This window comes from Biomphalaria glabrata, chromosome 1, assembly GCF_947242115.1.
Source record: "Biomphalaria glabrata chromosome 1, xgBioGlab47.1, whole genome shotgun sequence".
In the NCBI taxonomy this organism is placed as follows: domain Eukaryota; kingdom Metazoa; phylum Mollusca; class Gastropoda; family Planorbidae; genus Biomphalaria; species Biomphalaria glabrata.
Window position 1 is genome coordinate 69,237,382 of NC_074711.1, and position 21,267 is coordinate 69,258,648.

The window sequence follows — 21,267 nt, forward strand, 5'->3', positions numbered from 1 at the left end:
GTGTGAAGTTTAATTCTGAAATTATAGACGGCAAACCCGAATAATGGACTATTCTAGCATTATTAAGAATAACTTTTGGATCTGTTATACTCGATTCTGTAAATTTTGTTTCAAGGTTAATTAGTGTAGCCATAAAATACTCGCCATTTAGAATAATTTAGATCTATTATTAGTAAAGGTAACAAGATACCTTGAATTCGCTGTATATCATAAATGTTGAAAAAAAAAAGACACCCGTTGACACTATTTGTCAATCAAATATATTAATTTATGTATTTACAAATAAATTTCGGACACCCATTTGGCCCTCCCCAGGTGGGGGCCCGGGGGGATCTTAAAATTCTCCCCCTCCCCCCTTAGGTACGCCACTGGGTTTACTGGGCGATTGGGTTAGGGTTTGGAAAAAAATCGCCCCCCCCCCACTCCAAAGCTCTGGATCCGCTAGTGCCATAAACACACATCCCAAGTTATGCCCCAAACGCCAGAACAAACGCAGGCCGTCATAAAGTCCAGGAACATTAAAATTTGGTGTCTAGATACATCACTTTGGGTTGACATTCCTAATGCCCACTGCTATTCAAATCGCTCCTGCCCACCGTGGCATCGGGCGATGGTCAAGTCTGATAATTGTTACGTGGTTCCGCTTTCATCCTCCCTTGCCCCCCCCCCCCGGTCAACAATCCTAATTCGAAAAACTTGATCTCTAACATACCCTAGAATAGGTTCTTCCTGGAATTAGTGGAAATCTTGTAGACTCCCCGCCCTTGCTAGCAAGGGAGTCTGGGGGAGCTCACAGTACTCCCCCAGTTCGCCCCGCCGCCGAGCACTATTTCTGGTATTGAAATGCATATTCTGAGGTATCTACAGTGCATTATCTTGCTATTAAAAAGTTTTATTTCAAAAACCTAATGTGCTATTCTTACTGACTTAGACCCTCTCGCGCCGTTCGGCGCATTTTCCGGCAAGCTGTTTTCGCAACTCTTATTATGCGTAATTCATTTTGTCGAAGAACATGTCCCGCAAAACCTCATGCGACGCTCTGTCACAACCTTACTAAGGGTTCGACTCCCAGTTCGGCATATGATTTAAAATTCTTTGATTTAGACCCGATCTCTATAACTGACTCATAAAATCTGTCTTAGCCATCTTTGTTGAGCCACATTTAGTGTTTTTCTATTTCGGCAGATGACTATTCACACTTTATTAATGGAGCCCAGCCACTGGTAGAAATTTGTAACCTCTCTTGACTACGCTCTTGGAATTACATGCCTGTATTTTTCTTTAGATTTTATATCGAAAAGGAAAGTTTTATCCTCAAAATCATCTATTGAAAGGTTTTAAAATAAAAAATCTCTGGATGTTTTTTTTTTGTTTTAAAATTCAAAACCCCACTTAGCTACGGTATAGAATTTGGTGACTGTAGTTGCTTTAAAATAATATTGAAGAGAGAGGTTTTCAACTCAAAGCGCTCTGTAGGGGAATTTTAAACTCATAACCATCTGAAAGAGTTTTAAATTTTAAAAATAGCTATCTGGAGGAGGGGGATTTAAACTCAAAACCCCTCATTAGCTTAGCTACGGTTAAAGAATTTTAGTGTGTAATTTGCTTCTTTTATATTGCATTTTTTAAAAAGTTTTGTTGATAGAAGAGGGGGATACTGCAAAACCCCTGGTAGGGGGTTTTAAACTCAAAACACCTGTAGGGGGTTTTAAACTCAAAACACCTGTAGGGGGTTTTAAACTCAAAACACCTGTAGGGGGTTTTAAACTCAAAACACCTGTAGGGGGTTTTAAACTCAAAACATCTGTAGGGGGTTTTAAACTCAAAACACCTGTAGGGGGTTTTAAACTCAAAACACCTGTAGGGGGTTTTAAACTCAAAACCCCCTGGTAGAGGGATTTTTATCTCAAAACCCCCTGATAGTTTTTTTTTACTCAAAACCCTGGTAGTGGGTTTTTAACTCAAAACCCCTTCGGCTGTGCTGTGGTAAGTGATGATTTAGTATTAAAATATCACCTAAAATGAAAGCAAAAAATCAGTCACTGAATTCCGTGTGACCCCCCCCCCGGCTACGCCCATGAGTAGGCCTATGTATCAAATACATCTATACATTCGCTTAACCAGGATTCCCAAAATGTTCCAGAACGTCTATTTATTTATTGCACTATTTAAATGCGTCGAACACCATCTGACATACGTATACGTACATCTACGTGTTCAAGATATACATAATGATTGTCGATCTGGAACTCCATATAATATGCCAAATTAATATATTAGATCTAGATTATTATAGGCCCTTCTTAACAAATTTATATCGGGGAAATCAGAGTTTTCCATGCGTGGCCAATCAGCTATTGATTCTTTTCTCAAAGATATAGGCCTACATAAACTGTCACATTTCAAGGAAAATCGTTAGAGCTTTTTTCGAGAACCGTGTCCCCATGGTTTTTTTTTTTTTTTTTACATGATAAAATTTTTTTGCAAGAAGAATAGCTCTAGAGGATTTGATAAGAAAAACAACAACAACACTTGTTTCAGTTTGATCTATAGCTCTAGAAATATACCCATGTATTGTAATGTTTAACATGATGATTCTTGATCAGCATTAGTAATTTGTTCAGTTACGCTGGACCCTCTGTTTTATCTTATTTTAACAAAATATGTGTTAATTACTTAGTCTTAGGCATCCATATAGATCTGTATCCATCCAGATTTAGATCTATAAGCTCAGAAGCTGTAATACATTTCTAACTATCTATACATAGATCTATATATATATATATATATATATATATATATATATATATATATATATATATATATATATATATATATATATATATATATATATGTATAAAGATCTATATTTCTCTATAACTATATATATTTCTACGAAAATTGAAAAAAAAAATCTTGAACTAGATTTATTCTGGATAATAGGTCTAGATCTAAATCTAGCACATTTTTATTTATTTGGCAACATTTCTATTGGGCGCCTAAAATTATTTTTTTACTTGCTGAACTGTTCTGTTTTTAGCCTTTTAAAAGTTAGAGTCAAGATTTAGATTCTAGACCTGGATCTAGACTATAGATATAATCTAGACTCTAGTCTAGACTGATTAGAGATCAGTAAGATCTAGATCTAGGCAGATCTAGATCTATAATGTCTGTATAGACTTGATCTAAACATTAGATCTAGATTCTAATGTAAAGTAATTCATTAATGATTAATTGGACACTAATCATCATTCATGGCGGTAAGTCTCTGAGAGTCTCTCTTCTCTTCTCTAGTCTCACTCAGACTCAGTCAGACTACTCAGAGAGACAGAATGACTCGGTTGTTAATCATAGTTAATGTTAATAATAATGATTAATCATGTTATTGTCAAGAGTCAAGGTGGATTTATGACTTATAATTATGGGTCTAGTCTATCTAGGGTATGACATGATTATGATATAGAGTATTTTTATAGAGTCTACTCCACCGGGTTCCCCAGCTCAACACTTACACTGAGACTGAGTATTAAATTCCTGTTGGGGTTGTAATTTGGCCGTGTTGTGTGTGTGTGTGGGGGGGGGGGTTAAACTCAAAACTCCTTTGGCTCTGGCTACCCTCATCATAGCATTTTGAGTACATAACTTTCTTAATTCTTTTTTTTATATTGAAGAGGTATTTTTTACCTTCAAACCCTCTGAAGGGGGTTTTAAACTCCTTTAAACCCCCCCCCTTTTTTTTTTCTATGACTAGATATATATAATATAGCTATTGAAGAGGTATTTTTTAGCTGCAAACCCCGCTCATAGAATCTGGTGACCGATGAATGGATAGTCTTATATTGAAGAGGGGGTTTTATAGTTAATTTCGGAGGGGGTTTTAATTTCAAAATCTTCCTTAGCTATGCTCTTGGAATATGGGGATTGTCATATTATGCATTATTATTATTTTTTTGTTTTGTTTTATAGAAGAGAGGGATTTAACTGCAAAACCCCCTGGTAGGGGTTTTTAAACTCAAACACCCCTTGGCTGCTCTGGGGCAAGTGATGGTTTAGTATTAAAATCTTACATAAAATAAACAAAGTCAAAGCAAAAAATAAGTCATTATAAGTCACTAAATTCTGCCCCCACCCTCCCCCACGGCTATATGCCCATGATCTGTTCTAGATCTATGCTTTGAAAATTTTAATAAAATATACATTTAATTATCTATTTTAAAGACTTCTGTATTTGTATGTAAAAAAAAAACACTTCATAGGTAGAATAATTGTTGTTAGCTATTTATTTCTTCTGTGGCTTAGAATTATTTATAATTTTCCCTTTAAGTTTCCAAAACAGACTCTAGGTGATCTACCCTTTTTAGAGCTAGATCTAGATCTATGCTGAGACAAGGATTTTTATTTGAATTTGAGTCTAGATAGGGCCATTAGGGGCCATAAAATCCTGGAGAAGATTGGGATTTAATCCTGAGTTCACCCAGCTCTTATTAGTCTTATTAGTGAAGTAACATTTTTAGAAAATATCTCTAAGGTGGTTTTACTTGTTTTAAGACCCACATTAACAGTTGCTCTTACTCTTAATAAACTTTACTAAACATAAACATAAACTTTACATATTAATAACTCTCTAATATTGACATACTATTTTTAACATAAAATAAAGTGTTTGTACATAATTTTTTTTTCAGGACAAAGAAGTCAAAAGTAAGTGTTGATTTTTTTTTACAGAAATTTTGATAAATTTAATTTATGACATGTTTACATTTCAACTTAGAAATTAAAAAAAACGGATAAAGATGTTATTAGTTTCAGACAATACATTTTGACGAAACATGAATCAGAAATGAAAGCTGAAAAAGAATACCTAATCCTTTAATCTCTTTGGTTAAATAAATGGGCTTAGATTTGTGGAATTAATTATTGTACTGTCCTAAAAAGTAAAGATTTTCTTTTAAATATATATATATATATATGAGTGTTTCTCCAGTACTGGTATCAAAAAGTGTCACATTAGGCCAAAAATTAAAGTGAAAGTTTTTGGTTTCATTTTGAGTGTATTCACTTCTTTAACCATTGAACTTTAAGAATTTATCAATAGAAAATGAATAGGAATTCATACATTTCCTCAGCAGTGCTGGCAAAGGGGGTACCCACTTTTGCATTTCAGGTGCATCACTGGGACACCTTTGATGATTAAAGTACAATTAACTGTTAATTTGTTTGCTTTTTTAGCATAATTTGAATGTTTCTATTGTATTAAGCAGCTAGCTAGAGAAATTGAAGTTTTTGAGCACTTACGTTGTGTTTGCGCTCAATTTTTAAAATGGGACACCGTAGCACCTGTAACACTAATGGTAAAAGTTTTTTAAATAAGATTTTCTATAAGAAATAGAATTTATGCTATACTTGCATTATAGCTAAATATATAAGCTATTATTTTCTGCAATATCACAACAATAATTCAAGCATTTATTAAAACATGACTATTATATCACAAGATGTTGCGGGTGTTACAACGGGACACCAATATGAAATATATAGTTTTTTTTTGTTTATACATGCTGAAATACAACTTTTTTAAAGTCTGTAAATACATTATCAATTATTCTTTTATTAGTTATTCACAAAATAGGTTTCTATAACCACAAATGAAGGTACTAAGCCTTTGTGTGTGTGTGTTCAACAATCCCTTAAAAATATTTTAAACATAACTGCCTCAAAAGATGACCTAATCATAGACTAAAAGGTGCAGCTTTCTGACTTTCAATGCACCAAGAACAAGATTTAAAACTAGATTTACATATAAATTGAAATATAGAGTAGATTTAATCTACACAAGACCTATATATAGATCAAGACTTGTTTAGTGTCCCGTGAAGCACCACAAACAATGATAAAACATTACCTTAGATTAAAAAATAGTATTCTAGATCAAACTTGAGAATAAGAAGCTTACTTCTTATTATAATTCAAAACTTTGGTGAGAAAACTACTTATATCTAGGTCTCTGAGATTTTCTGGTATAATTCAAAATACAGTGTTTCGGGTGCTACAGTGAAAAAATGTGGGACACCACGTCTATTAATGTCTCCTGTCAATTACTATGTAGCCTTTTTACAAGAAAATGGCACTAATTGTGTACTAAGCAGTATCAGAGATACCATTAAGTAATTCCCATCACATTAATAACTTTGTTTTAAAAAATATTGTCCTTTTTGTCAAGCGCGTTTGAGGTGCTTCACCTGGGACACCAAGACCTATTTTACTAAAATTATAAATTTTTACAGTTTTAAATAAAAATTACACTGTGTAAATTAATCATTGATGAGTTTAATAACAGAAACACACTAGGGAGCAGAATCCTTTTACTTTGGTTACAATTGATAAAAGTTTAAAATTCCAAGTTTAGTGGGACACCATGTGATGCACCTGTGATGCATTTTTTATGGCGACATCTAAGAAATACCAAAGTAAATATAAAATAAAAAGATATAGATAATGCTAGAACATTATATTGTTAACCTATTTTAACAAAAATGTATGTTTAATACTTCTTGGTTTTAGTAGAATATTACTTCAACCTAACACAGGTGTTCCGTGTTACGGTACATCAAAAGAGGCCATTTTGTGTACTTTTTCACACATTTTCTACAATTAAAAAATTCCACTATGCACCTTTCAAGCTCAAAATATCACAATTTATACATTAACCATTTCTAAGTGCATTGAAAAGAAAATTGTGACATTTTAATAAGGATTTTTTTAGTTATAGACTTTTTAGTGAACCAATAATAATTTTGTCACCAGTACTGGAGAAACACTCATATATAATATATATATCTCTTGAAATAAATTAAATTATTGTAAATGAATAAAACAATATCTCAGAGTACATACTTTTTAAAAATGTGTATTCAGGCTGGCCCTAAAGTAGGTTTACAGTTTTTAAACTACCTTTTATATGGTTGAAGTGGAATTTGTACCGCATTGTGTCAGGGTGTCATGGAGAGATTTGAAGAATGTTGCAATTTTGAAGGATATTTTGAGCATCTGAGAGATTAAATGGTTTATGTTGATAGGTATAATGAATTTTGTGCTGTTCTAGTGCAGAAATAAAAAAAAAAGGTATTATACCTGATAATTGTAAACATACTTTTGGGCTACCCTGTATAAAAGAAAAAAAAACTGGAGTGGTTGACATTTTGTTAAAGAAATTTTCAGGCTAGTTCTTTTAGTAGCTATTTGCCAAACATGCAAAATAGTGTAAAAAAAAATATATTATGTAACAGCTTTTAAGAAACTTTTTGAATAAGTAAGCAAAATATAAAAATATACATTATTTTAAATAATAAAGCTTATAAGGGAAAGGATTGCACATTTAGAGACATCTCAATACTGTAAGATTTATTTCCCGTTTTCATATCAAACTAAATTAATAAACCTTAATTTTTAGTTAATTTTTTAAAAATTGGTTCATGATTAATATTTGTTACGGGCAATAAATTGTGCAAAGTTTTAACCTGATCTGAGAATAGGAGTGGGAGAAAATAATGTGTACAAAATTTGTGACGGATGAAATAAGTTGATATAAGCTTCGTATAAAACACTTTGTTGAATGCATTGTTATCTGATATTTGTAAGTGCTGTAATTGGATCATTTGTAATTAGAACGCATGTACAGATCTCCAAAACTCTCACTTTTGGAGACTGTGACCAAAGGACTGATGGCTGATCCAAAGGAGATCCAGTCAAGGTTCACCATTAAGTTTGACGAGGGCAAAGGTAGAGGCGTATATTTGGCAATACCCATTCTAAAGAAATACTCCTTTGTGCTTGAATATGAGGGCGATCTCATCTCGGAATCTGAGGCAACTAGCCGGGAGCAAATCTATGCGCACAACAACGAAGGATGTTATATTATGTCTTTCATGTTTAAAGTAAGTAACATAGTATACTTTTTTTGTTCACACTTTTTTAAGGATATTTGGTATTATTGATTGTTTTTTGAACTCATGGATTGTGAAAATTACCCTCTACTTTCTCTCACATTCAACTTGTAAATAGATACTTGTTATTGATTTTTGATGTAGGGTGATTTGTTTTTTTCAATCATAGAATATGTCATTTGTGTTGTAATCTGGTGGTTGACCTTTTTTTTTTATTAAGCATTAATGCACTTTCGTGTTATTTAAAAAAAAATGGTTTATACTGAATTAAAAAACTAAAGACAAAATGTAGCTGATAAATCTATTTTAGGCACTAAAGGCAGATGAATTGTGAAATTAGAAAATTTCAATAGAACTTTATCTTTTGAAATTTAAACATTAGCGACAGGTAGCACACAGACAATGGACAGTTTACCTAAAGAGCCTTCATTACATAGACTTACTTAGACTTAGGTCCTCCCGCGCCGTTCGGCGCATTGGGCAGCAAGCTGTCTCCATAAAGATCTGTCACTGGCAATGTCTGAAGCCTCCTCCCACCTGGTGTCCACTGTTCTGAGGTCCTCCATGAAGGTGTGTCGCCAAGTAATACGAGGACGTCCCTGTTTGCGCTTTCCTCGTTTTGGCTTCCATGTTATCGCAACTCTTGGTGTGCGTAATTCATTTTGATGTAGAACATGTCCCGCAAACCTCATGCGACGCTCAGTCACAACCTCACTAAGTGTTCAACTCCCAGTTCGGCATAGGATTTCCTTGTTTGAGACCCGATATGTGTAACTGACTCCCAAAATCTGTCTCAGCCATCTCTGTTGAGCCACATTTAGTCTTTTCTCAATTTTGACAGATGACTTCCACGTCTCACGTGCATATGTAGCAGTTGGAATGACGATTGTGTTGAGAAGGTGTATTTTTGTCTCGAGTCCAATGGCTTGGCTAGTCCAAATAGGCTGCAGCCTTTGGAAAATGCTCCCTGCCTTTCCTATTCGGCATGCTACATCATGGTAAGCATCTCCATCATTTGTTATGATGCTGCCAAGGTACGTGAACTTGTCCAGCTCTTCAAGCTTTGACTCGCCAAGTCTGACGGGGACACCCTTTGCCTTATATCCCACTCGCATAATTTTAGTCTTATCCAAGTTTATGCGGAGGCCAATTTTGGGTGCCTCTCTGTCTAGGCTCTCCGTCATTTCTTGAATGCATTTATTTGTAGCCCAGAGTAGTGCAACATCATCAGCAAAGTCCAAGTCCGTCAATCGGAGTTGTTCATGCCATGGAATACCAAAGGCAGTCTGGTTCATTGCTCTCCTCATTATGTAGTCGATGGCTAGGAGGAAAGGGAAGGGAGATGAGATGCACCCCTATCTCACACCTGTCTCGATTGTAAAAAACTCTGTTGCTCCCTCTTCTGTTTTAATGCAGCAACTAGACTGACTGTAAAGGTGTCGTAGGATCTGGACGAATTTTTCTGGGATACCGTATTCTCTAACTATTTTCCATAGTGATTCTCGGTGGACACTATCAAATGCTTTTTAGAAGTCCACGAAACTGATCGTTAGCCGTTGTTGGTACTCAAGACTTTGTTCTATGATATTTCGTAGAACGAAAATCTGCTCTGTACATGATCTGCCTCTTCGGAAACCTGCTTGTTCTTCTCTGAGCCTTTCATCTACAGACTGTTGAAGCCGTCTCAACAAAACATTGCTGAAAACTTTGCCCGTGACAGAGAGGAGAGTAATGCCCCTCCAGTTGTTGCAATCTGCCAAGTTGCCCTTTTTTGGAAGCTTTACAATCACTCCCTTTTGCTAGTCCTCTGGGACTTTTGAAGTTCACCAACAGAGATTTAAGAGATCAGTCATTCTGTTAACAATGCACTGTCCCCCATATTTTAGCATTTCTGCTGATATCATGTCTAGCCCTGGTGCTTTGTTATTCTTTAACACTGCAATGGCCGTGTTAACCTCCTCAGCAGTTATTGGGTCTGTCTTGACCTTGAGATCATTGTCTGGAGAGGGGTCCTTGAATATGTAAGTTAGGTCTGGCGACATTTGTTTAAGGGTCTCTTTAAAGTGCTCTACCCATCTTGCATCCTGTTCTTCTTTCGTTAACAAAGTTTTGCCTTGCTTGTCTTTTATCGGTGCCCCATGTCCACTCTTTGCTCCAGTGACAATACACAATGACAATACGGAAGATACCATCAAAGATAATTTCTATAATCAACTTCAAAGATACCACTATTGGGTGCGCTGAAGAAGTTATCGGAAGGAGGCGAGGTTCATACAAGGAACGGTGGATACAAGACAGAAATTAATAGATGAGAGGAAAGAGGCCAAATGTAGACGAGATCAGAAAAATGAAACACAGGATCACAGCCTAGCGGAAGAAGCCTATAGGGAAGCAGATCTGAAAGTAAAGAGAAGCTGTTGGTGAGATAAACGGGACTGGATTGAGCAGAAGGGACAAGAGGCACAAGCAGCTGCAAGCAGAATTCATTACATAATTTAATTATAAACTTATTTTTTTTTTATTTGCTCGTTTAGGATTCCATCTCTGCCTCTATTAGTTAGCTTTGTCAAACTGGGACTAAAAAGTCTTGTGCAAGTTACTAAAATAAGGTTCTGGGGTATAATGTGATAGGGCTAACTAACCTTCACCATAAGATGTTTTGAAGATAACATAAATATTAAGTAGTGCCTTAAAGGCACTTTTGTTTTTTACTTAATTAAATCTTAAACATATGATTGGGTGCATTACCGGATATTGATTATGCACATATTGTTAATTATTTTATAACCCAGCATTTCTGTGCATAGAAGCATATCTAGAACAGTGGCAGATTTGGGCAGAAAAAATGTGCTGGTCCCTTTGGCCTACTAATATCATGGGAACAGGTGGGGTATTTTATAATCATATAATTTATTGGCCTCACAGCTGTGTATATGCATGGTTAGCAGATTCCAAGGCCACCCCTTTATTAAGAACATTCTTGTGCTATCATTTTATTTTACTTGATCAATTACTTAATCAATTATAAGACAATGCAATATCACTGATAAAAAAAACTTATTATTTTTTTTTTTTTGAACCAGCTCTACAATAAATCAATCAATAGGCTGGATGCTAGTCCTGTTGTGCTATACTTGACATCAGCCGAGCTCTTGATACTCTATATCATTCTTTTGTGTATTTGTCATTCAAAATTTATTATTCATATTTTGAAGCTTTACTTATTTATACATATTTCAGGGGATGAAAATGGCCATAGATGCAACCCGCTGTTTTCACAGCTACACCAGGCTCCTCAATCACTCAAGACACCCCAACATAAGATTTCATAGACCATTGATTGTTGACCTTAAAGGTGGAAGGCCCAGAATTGGAGCATATGCTTTACGAGACATCAGCAAGGGGGAGGAAATTGTCTTTGACTATGGTGTAAGAGATGGTTCTATCCCTTGGCTGAGGAGCAGAAAAGTTAGTATCTCTTGAAAATTATGAATACATTAATATAGACTAGGAATTATCTCCCAAGTATTTCATTGATTATACATAATTAAAAAAGAACGAAGAAAAATAAGACATAATTCACCTTATTCAGGAACTAAGGAAAATAATAATTAGGGGAGATTTAATTTGTTAATTGTAGGGAAAACTTATAACTGGCACTTGAAGAAGATCTAGTATCTGATAAATTTTACGATACTATAAAATGTATACAAGTACTATAATGTGTTAGCTTTCACATTCTCATTTTGTTCAACCTTTTTTTTGGAATAGCACAATTTTCATGCTTATAACATGCTCAAAGTGCTATGGTGCAATCTCTTTTGTGAACCGATGGGGGGAGGGGTTATTTGGAAGGTTTTTCGTGCTGCCTTTCAGGGCTCAGTAATGACCTCCTTGAAGCAAAACAAAATGACAAATGACAAGAACTGCAGAACCAATTTAGTTAACAACATATTGAATGTGTTGCAATAAATTCTTTCAAGGAATGCTTGTGTCAGTACCCATACCAAATTGCTATTTTGAAATCCTCCATTTTTATTCTTAATAAAGATAAAGTCTCAATTTGCATCTAAAGTGAAAGCAATAATTGTTTTCTTTCAGGCAGGTTATTGTTCCAATATTGACTCCAGCTCAGAGGAAGAAGACATTGCTTCCAGCGATAAGACTGGCACAGAAGCCAGTGAAATCACTATGAGGCTTCTTTCTCCTAAAAAGAAGGTTGCTGTGAATGAACACTTTGATGTACCATCAGCCTCTCAAGATTCTGCCTCCCAGTCATCTACCTCACATGCTTCAACCTCCACATCACAACCAATGACACACTTGCACTTGAACAAAAATAGGGTGAAATGGGCACCACTCTTAAGTGATCGTAGGTCCAAATGTGGTTGGAGATTTACTAGAGTGACTGGAAACAGCTATATCATGGGTCTGGAGAGTGAGGGCTGTCCTCAGAAAATATGCAGGTCTCTGGAAGAGGGTTACAAGAAAAAAAGGAACAAAAGTGAAGAGGAATCAGTTTGCATGTCCATATCTGATGAGTCTATATCAACTAATTCTGCACAGAGCTCTGCAATGGAGAATATACCATCAACTGTTCCACAAGGCGATTATTCTTATGTTAATAAAGTTCTTGATTGGTTGCCTAGTATGGAAATAAGAATAGAAAAAGTACAAAGCCTAAGTGAGCCTGGGGAAAAGTCCATTGAAAGTCAGCAACAACAGTCTGTGTGTATCATAGATGATTCATCTGAGGATGACAATGTCACCTCCAGAAATCCCATCAGTTCTCAGACTTTGTCTGATATGGTAATTGAGGATGACAGTGTCCCCTCCAGAAATTCCATCAGCTCTCAGATTTTGCCTAATGAGGTAATTGAAGACGACAATGTCGCCTCCAGAAGTCCTATCAGTAATCAGATTTTGTCTGATGTGGTAATCGAGACGCCAACTCGGGCAAATGTGAAAAAGACTAAAAGAAACCTCAGAAGACTTCAGCAAGATGTTTTTGTTATCTCAGATGATGAATCAGGGAATATTTTAAAACCAAGAAAGTCTACCTCTTCTGGTCCTTTGCAGGTAGCTGTTGTAAAACCATACAGTGCAGATCAGAGTTGTATTTATGTGCCAGACAGCCCGCACAGTGATGTAACACTTTGCCCAGAAAGCTCTGAAAGTGAAAGCATAAGGGTAATTTTTTTTATACTTCTTTTCAATTTGTTTTTGTTAAATTTACAGGTTATATAATACAGGTTATATAAATAAAAATTTGTACATTTAATTTTCTATTGTTTACTAATTACTCACTTTAGCCTGAGAGGCTGTAGAAATGAAAATGTGTAGCTAAAAAATATTCTTTTATATACTAAGAATTAAAAAAAAAAAGCTCAACTAGAAAATATTTCTCTTCTAATCATAATATATATTTTTAACACGTTTATATTTAATGTTTGAAAATGCTAGTAAAAGTTTTGGTTTACGATATATTTACTTTTTTTAAACTAGAAAAACGTTCTATTACCCTTGAGACTGAATCAAATCATTCATAATTTTAAATGTATTAAAAAAAACAACAATAATATGTAATCAAACTTAATTGATTGCACACTTTATGAACATAATTTTTAAAAATTTTATACGCCTGCTGTAAATTTAAATATTTTTCGAGTAATTAATATGATCTGTTCAATTCCAACTTTGGCTTGCAATTATTTAAAGCTTAAAAATAATTTTAAAATCTATTATCAACTATTAAACTCCTCATCTACTGTTAACTGAACTATTGGTGATCCATGTAAACCTTTTTAGGTGTAAAGTAAAGGACAGGGCTAATTGAATTTAATTTGTTTTTTGTTATGTATTTCAGATCAACCTTGATGTCTATGAACTAGAGCACTTAGAATCCATGTTTCAGAGCTATATATATTCCGATAATTTTTCCACAGAGGAGGTGAGTGTAGAATGATTTTTTAATTAATAAAAAAAAGTATGGTTAAAAAGAAGGAAAGAGGTGGCATATATAACAGCATTTGAGAAACCAATATAACTTTTTTTAGTTATTGAATGTTTTTATGTTTTATTTGTTTAACACATTTTTACTTAAATTGGAGAAAGTACTCTTCCATTCTTTATGCCTTCATTCACATATTGTTTTGAGGGATTACATTTCCTCCCAAGTATAATGAAAAGAAATTAAGCAATTTACATAATTTTGTTACATTTATTATCAATACAGTCAATTTTTTAGTCATGAATGTCTATTGTAACACTTAATCTAAAGCATGTTAAGTTCAATAATGAAAACAAATCGTATGACAGCTTTTCACTGAAAACATTCTTTTTCTAAAGTAATTTTTTTTCTATTCTCAAATTATTTCACTTATAAGATTTTTTTTTTTTTGTCATCATGTTTCGATGAGACTAACTAGGCCTAAGTAGACATAATTGCTTTGCCATTGATAAAATTTTTGTGTTGATAAAAAAAAAAGTCTTGTTAGTTTTAGACAAGATCTAAACAAAATCTTTTAAGAAATATATGCATAGAAAGAATCAAAGGTCTCTTGTTTACGACCACGTATGTAAAATTTATATTTAAGTACGTAATCTAATAGTTTATAGTTCAAGCCATTTCTTCTAAACAGAACATACATATAATAAAATATTACGATTTCTAACTTAATATTTATAGGCATAATAAGACACACTTGGGAACTGATAATTTTGTAGTGTATAACTTTTCTAGTTAGTCATTTTATATTGTATTACTTTTTAGATTATTATTGTAGGCTAAAATTTCTGATAGTCTAACTTAATATTTATATGCATAATATGATACCCTTAGGAACTGATCATTTTGTAGTGTATAACTTGTTCGTTAATAGTTATATAATGCTTTTTCATTAGAGTAATACTATTAGGTATTCTGTAGGGATACTTAGGCCTCATTCACTATTATTTACATATTTACGATCCTATAACTTCTAGGCATGGTGATTGTAGTGTAACTGAGTTGTTTATTTTCTGCGTGTGTCCAGCATGTCTGAAGGTCATTCCAGTGTGTAGCTTTGCCCTTATGATAGAAATAGAGTGGTAGTTGAATACCAGTTATTTTCATGACTGAAACTATGCTGCTTCTTATACACATTTTAATTATTTTGTCAGTACCTGACAGTTTTGTTTCACACAATAGCACCAATGAATTTTTTGTTTTATATTTGCTATAAACAGATAAAAGAGACCATTGAAAAGAACTGGTGTTTTTTTGAAAGCCTTTTAAAAAGAGGGATTTCTGTGGATGAAATAAGATCTACAGTGAGGAGGTTTTTCAGTACCAACTCTTACACTTCTGACATTTTCTAATCATTTAGCATATTATGTCAAGGCAGCTTTTACTACATGTTGTAACGTGAACAATACCATAAGACATTTTTATTGAGTCTGTTAGTTTTACTTTCTTGTAACTCTTGTTCATTTTTATTTTCCTGAAAAAAAAACAACAAACAAATACACTGGTCTGTTCAAAATGCATGTGACAGCCTACATGATCCTTAGGTTTCATTTCTTCTTTTTTCCGTCAAAAAAAAAAATTGGACTTTTATTTATTTAAATATTTTAGTGTCAATTAAAATAGATCCATATTGTATTTAAACCTTATTATTTTAAATTTGAATGAATTCCTTATTATTTTAAATTTGAATGAATTCTTCAATTATTTAATAATACTGCCAATTAGATAGATCTGTACTATAACTACTAATACTAATGATCCAAGAAGTTTTCAAGGGTCGCTGGGATGGATTACGTCCCCTAACTAGGAAATTCAATAAATTAACACATTTAAAATCTCATGAAACAAGACTGGCTACATAAACCTAATTTTGGGTATGTTATATAATGATCTCTTATATATTAAAAGATTATAGTGTGTGTTAAACTAAAGACAGGTTTATGTTTCAATTGGTACTTTTCAAGCTAGCCAGTTTATTATAACTAGCTTTGACTTTTGTAGATACTCATTTTTATGGGCTGTTAAGTTGGGATATAGATCAGTAAAAGTTTTCTACTTAGAAAGTAAATAATTTTCAAAGCGGGAAATGAGTGGTGGATTGTGGGTTATTATGTTTTTAATGATAATTAATTTTAAATTTTGTTTCCATTTTAGTGGTTATTAGGCTTTGCAATTTCAGATAAGAGCTTAGGTTTCAGCTGCAAAAGACTGATGAGAAGAAATTGTGTAACTATTTGGCCTTATCAAATTTCCCAAACATTAGTATTTATTTAACATAAATCGACACTTTTAATACATATTGTGCTACAACTTTGTAATGTAATTTTTGAAGATAATGTAAAGTTGGTCATTTCTTATGTTATTACATGAAATTATTCTATTTCTTTTTTTTTTTTTAAGTAGATTTTTTGTTACAATAACTGGTCTTAATTAAGAGGTATTTAGTATGGTAATAGAGAAAAAGATAAAACATTTAAAATTATTAAAAAACTTCTTACAAAATTGTGAAACGATTTTTAGAAAAAATACTCAAATTAAAAGAACATTTAAAATTAAAATTTATAGTTACAGAAATCTTATTTTATATTTTTATCTTAGTTATATTATTTGATTGATTAAATTATTATTTTTTTCTTCAAATAGCTAGAGATTACATTTTATATAAATGTTAACTGTATATCATCTATTTTGTCTCCTATATTTTGCAACAGAAATAAAAGTACTGACCAATTGGTGAGCAAAGTTTATCAAACTTTATTTTAGGTCTTGACCAACTGTTAATGTTTAGTTGTTGGTTTTTTTCATTTGGTTCAGCTATTTTTAACTGTTGAGTAGTTACTATGTAACATTGTCATAAGTTGTTTTTTTTTTTTTTAAATGCATTAAAATTATGTTTTTAAATAAAAAATGGAAAACAAAAAATAACACAACATGACGTTAATTTTTTTTTGTTGTTCAATAACTCTATAGAAAAAAACAACACTTTCTTAAATTATTTCTTGCTCAGCCTACCTTCTGTTGTAGCCAGCGAAAACAACAACTTATGGCTTAGACAAATCAATACTTCCCTTTCCTTAAAATATTGCTAAATAATCATTTTGCTTGAATTATTTTATTAATTGATTTTATGTTTTTAAATGGAATAGAATGATACTCTTGGGATGACTACAGTAACAAAGTAACTTTTTCTTTCCCTGACTGTTAACAGGTGTTTGTTAACTCAGTTCATCAGTAATAAAAATTTATCCACATTATTTTTAATAGTATACATTTCAGTTTGCAGAAAGCACAGTAGGACCTCATCCATTGCTAAATGACTTAAAATTCAATGTATTCTTATTTATTACCGGTAAATCCACTCACTCAGAGTGTTTCATTAAAATATCTGTTTAAGATGAGAGCTTATGCAGTAGCTCATTGGTAAATAGTTCCATGTAAAGATTGTCTAGGCTATGTAACTAAATGGGTAATGGAATCAAAAGTTCATCAATCTTATTGGCATAAGTAAGATTTATGTGTCCAACACAATGACCAGCCATATTTACCTTTCACAGCTGATGACAGGCAAGATTAAAACTGTACCTGCAGTTTTAACAGCTTAGTGTTAACTCTACTACCAGAGCAATGATCTGATGATATAATTCATTTATGTGTATCATAGTACGCCATACATGTTTTAAAGAAATGAAAATCATTTTGGACTATTTAAGTTTATAAATAATTTAAAGCAACCAACTCAAATTTTCTTTAATAAAGTATACAACTTTTTGTTCATTTCTTTTAAGCAGAAGTGCAGAAAATACTCTATTTCTGAAGAAAAACAAATGCACTTGTATTTTTTTGTTGCATTTTTGTTTTTGAAGTTTATTGTTTTTAAGAATTTTGTTTTGTCACCAGTTCTTTTTGTTTTCTTATTTTACAACAAACAGTTGTTTACATTAACACTTTGGTTTTAAAAGCTGTACATTATCCGCAGCAATTGACCTATTTATCCCATAAGTTTTACTTCAAGTAAATAACCATGTATCTTCCCCCCCCCCCCCTACAAATTTTTATCATTGTACAAAAAAAATGTTAATTTTTTGTAGTCATAAATAAATTGAAACTATTATAACTACGCAAGATTTTGTTACAAACATTTATCTCTAAGCCATTTGAAAACTATTTTTGTTTACAAATGACTTTGCAATTTTTTCTCTTATTGAGAGTGATCATAAATAAACTTTTTTTTTTGTTAGCACAATACAATGTGATATTTAATATAAACTCCCAATGCAGTACAATGTTAATGGTGTTTTTTCTTTTAATTTAAAGAGTTTTTGAATGGCAAGTAATCTTTTCAGTGGGTTAGATGTTAAGAGCTTTTTAGTTTCTACATATTGTTCTTCTAAAAGTTCCTGTACTGCAGGCCAAGCATAGAAATGAAATGATTATGAGGCATTTATTTGTTTATCTAATTTTTTTGTTCTATTTTTATGTTGTTTTTTTTTTTGTTTTTTTTTTAGTATTTTTATTTAAAAAAAAAGATTATATGTATATATATATATATTTTACCATTTCTTTTTCTTTATGAGTCATTTAGGAAACTTTTTTTGAAAGGGATTTAAGAGTGAATGGGTGAAACATTTTTAGAATGTGATTGAAAACTAGATTATTACTCATAAGATTTAACTTTCAAGTACCTGTATTGTTATTTATACCATGATTGATAATTTTTAAGATGTTGTTCTTTTATTACTGCTAACTTTGATTGAGTAGGTTTTGGTTGCCATGTTTGCATTACCTATGAAGAAGCACAGTGCTAATCCCCTTGCTCTTAGAACAAGCATGGTACTTTTTTTCATGTACAAGAAACTGAAAGTTAAAATATAGATAATAATAATTATAAAAATTTGTTGCTTTCTTTTGCCCTGTGTTTTCTTGTCCCACCTGTTGTCTACATTTTGAAATGAAATTTCATCCTGCACAGCTACATAGAGATAGATAAATAATTGTAGCCTCAGATTAAAATATAATATATAATGTTATCATCCATTAGGCGTAAAGGGGAAAAAAAAAGCAATAATTAGATCCAAATAAAAAAAAAATTGGTTTTTGTTCTCTGGAGCAATTATCAAAGTTAATTAAACTCCTTACTTTATTACATCTTTTAGACATTAAAAAGTAAACACTAAAGAAAATAATTTCATAATTCATAAAATTGATTGAAAATATGATTAGGATTTTTGAGATTTTAATGCAATAAATGGTAAAAGAATAATAGAAACACCAAGACCATGTAGAAAACAGACTACTCAATTTTATTGTGCATTTAGCTTAAAAAAGAATATCTCCATCCTTGGTTTTTTTTAAAACTTAAAATTATAGCACTTTTAAAACAATTGTGCCCTGTAGAGTATAGCCTACCAAACATTGTAAATTCAGTACAGACCATTTCATAAAAATAAATGAGAAATTGTACATTTAGCAAGTGCTGGATAATAAATATGTGCAGGAACTAATAGTTAAACTTGACAGTGTAAACAAACAAAATCATTAATTATGTTTTAAACTGTGAGAACAAAGTAGAATGTGCAGGACAAAATCAAATCTTTATTTCAGCTTCATCTTTGTTCAATTATATTCACACTTGAACATATGTTTTTTGTTTGTTTTAACAACCAAGTTGAGACCTGATTATAGAGAGCTTTTTCAATATTCAAAACAAAAAAGAAACTATGAATGATAGCTGTAGGCATTTGTTCTGGTTTGAGATAAATAAGACTTGTATAACTATTTCAAAGAAAAATGATGGCATTATCCATAGTATGTATATTCTATGTATAATTTCATTCTAGAACTTTGAAGGAAATGTATTGGGCAAGATTAAAAACTTTTTTATGTAAAGAAATCTCATCTTTGATTTAAATTAAGAAATTATTATTATTTAGGATTTTTATAATGTACATTTTAATTGTATTGACCACAGAAAAAAAAAGAATTGGCCACTATATAAATATAAAATCCCATAAGATGATAGTTTTTGAAAAAAAAAAGGGGTTGGGGGAATTTACTAATTAATGCATTAAAAAAAAACAAAGATAAGAAAATGCATAATTCAATATTGTTTTTAAACTATTACAAAATATATTTAAAATCCTGTCATGTCATAAATTTGTTTACAGGCATTTATTTGTAGTCTACCAACAATCTTAGCCTGTTAAAAAAAATAGAAACTAGTCAGAATTTATTGGTGTCACTGGTTCCATGCCTTTGAGTATTGTGCAGTAGTGACAGTGTTTGGTTTTGAAATGAATCAGTACATTGTGTTTTAACTATCACTCATTATATCTAATATATATTTTTTGGTGTATGGCTTTGTATTGAAGAATCCCAAATGTAACATGTTTTAACACTAAGTGACAGTTTTGTCTGACCTACAATGACAAATGCACCAACCGTATCACATATTTTATTTTCTGGAACATGAGCATGTTGGTGAATTAAACATGTTTATTATAATTGAAATAGTATTTGTTACTATATATTTATCTTGTGTTCCTTCAATTACAGATGGCATATATTTAAGTTTTTGAGAAGTCAGTTAGATATTTACAGTTCAGCCTAATGCGACTGAGATTTTCATGGAGTGACAGATTCATGTAATGTCACAATTTAAATTAATGTGCAAGTGGTGGATCTGTCACTTATTTGCTGACTTGAGAAAACCAATGCCATGGCCTGAGCCTTTATTAATTGATCATTCACCGGAATTACTGGCATGTTGCTCAAGACTTCTCTTCCGCTTTTGTTTAGTGTCAGTACTCCAAGGGTTGGTGCTTTCTCAGGTATAAAAGAAATAGTAGAGAGATCAGGAGCTGCTACCATGATGTCTATAGAGCAGTGATACTGAAAGCTGCACAGGGTGGTCCTAGAGCTCAAGCTCCAGATGGATACTGTTTTGTCTAGGGAGGCTGTTATTAAGTAGCTGTCACCTCTTACCAGTTGCATACAGGTGATGAAGTTCCTGTGTGGGGTCAACTTGACCAGAAGTTGACCTTGTTGATCTGGTGGATGTCTGGGACCAATGTTCCAGATATAAACATTTCTGTAGCCTCCTGTCAGCAGATGTTGGCTGTCAGAAGTTATCAGCATGGTTGTTATAGATGATCGCTGAAACATGGTATGAAGATAACTGGGGATAAAAGTAATTATTAATTAAAATTTTTAAAGTTAAATAAAAATAAAGTGCTATACAAAAACTTCAGCATATAGATCTACTATTTAATTTTAAAGTACAAAATAAATGGAAAACTTCACATAACTCTGGTTATATAG

General features: G+C 32.4%; 2 protein-coding genes across 13 annotated transcripts in view; one reads left to right on the plus strand and one right to left on the minus strand.

The window, feature by feature from the left end:
• On the plus strand, positions 1–20,451 carry LOC106067552 (uncharacterized). 10 transcript variants are annotated; one of them, XM_056011080.1, is made up of 9 exons: positions 3,027–3,260; positions 4,686–4,701; positions 7,666–7,934; positions 11,184–11,411; positions 12,045–13,133; positions 13,810–13,893; positions 15,171–15,254; positions 16,662–16,713; positions 17,505–20,451. In XM_056011080.1, exons 1-8 carry the CDS (start codon positions 3,255–3,257, stop codon positions 16,665–16,667), a joined length of 1,782 nt encoding a protein of 593 aa, XP_055867055.1. In that variant the 5' UTR covers positions 3,027–3,254; the 3' UTR covers positions 16,668–16,713; positions 17,505–20,451. The 10 variants fall into 10 exon arrangements, 8 of the variants coding, with proteins under 8 accessions (XP_055867034.1, XP_055867055.1, XP_013082198.2 ...); XM_013226744.2 differs by having other exon boundaries at positions 16,662–16,683; XR_008774851.1 differs by having other exon boundaries at positions 15,171–16,713.
• The window catches only part of LOC106067550 (uncharacterized), a 22,296-nt gene continuing 20,258 nt past the window's right edge, over positions 19,230–21,267 (minus strand). For all 3 annotated transcript variants that reach the window (XM_013226741.2, XM_056011025.1, XM_056011035.1), the window contains exon 24: positions 19,230–21,124. In XM_013226741.2, the coding sequence (XP_013082195.2) occupies positions 20,605–21,124 (520 nt within the window). In that variant the 3' untranslated portion in view covers positions 19,230–20,604. The remainder of the gene's footprint in view (positions 21,125–21,267) is intronic.

Bases quoted from the DNA above. Each gene is read 5' to 3' on its own strand.
- LOC106067552 (XM_013226742.2), top strand. The intron at 7,935-11,183 runs GTAAGTAACATA...TACATATTTCAG, and splicing joins TTATGTCTTTCATGTTTAAA to GGGATGAAAATGGCCATAGA. The intron at 11,412-12,044 runs GTTAGTATCTCT...GTTTTCTTTCAG, and splicing joins CTTGGCTGAGGAGCAGAAAA to GCAGGTTATTGTTCCAATAT.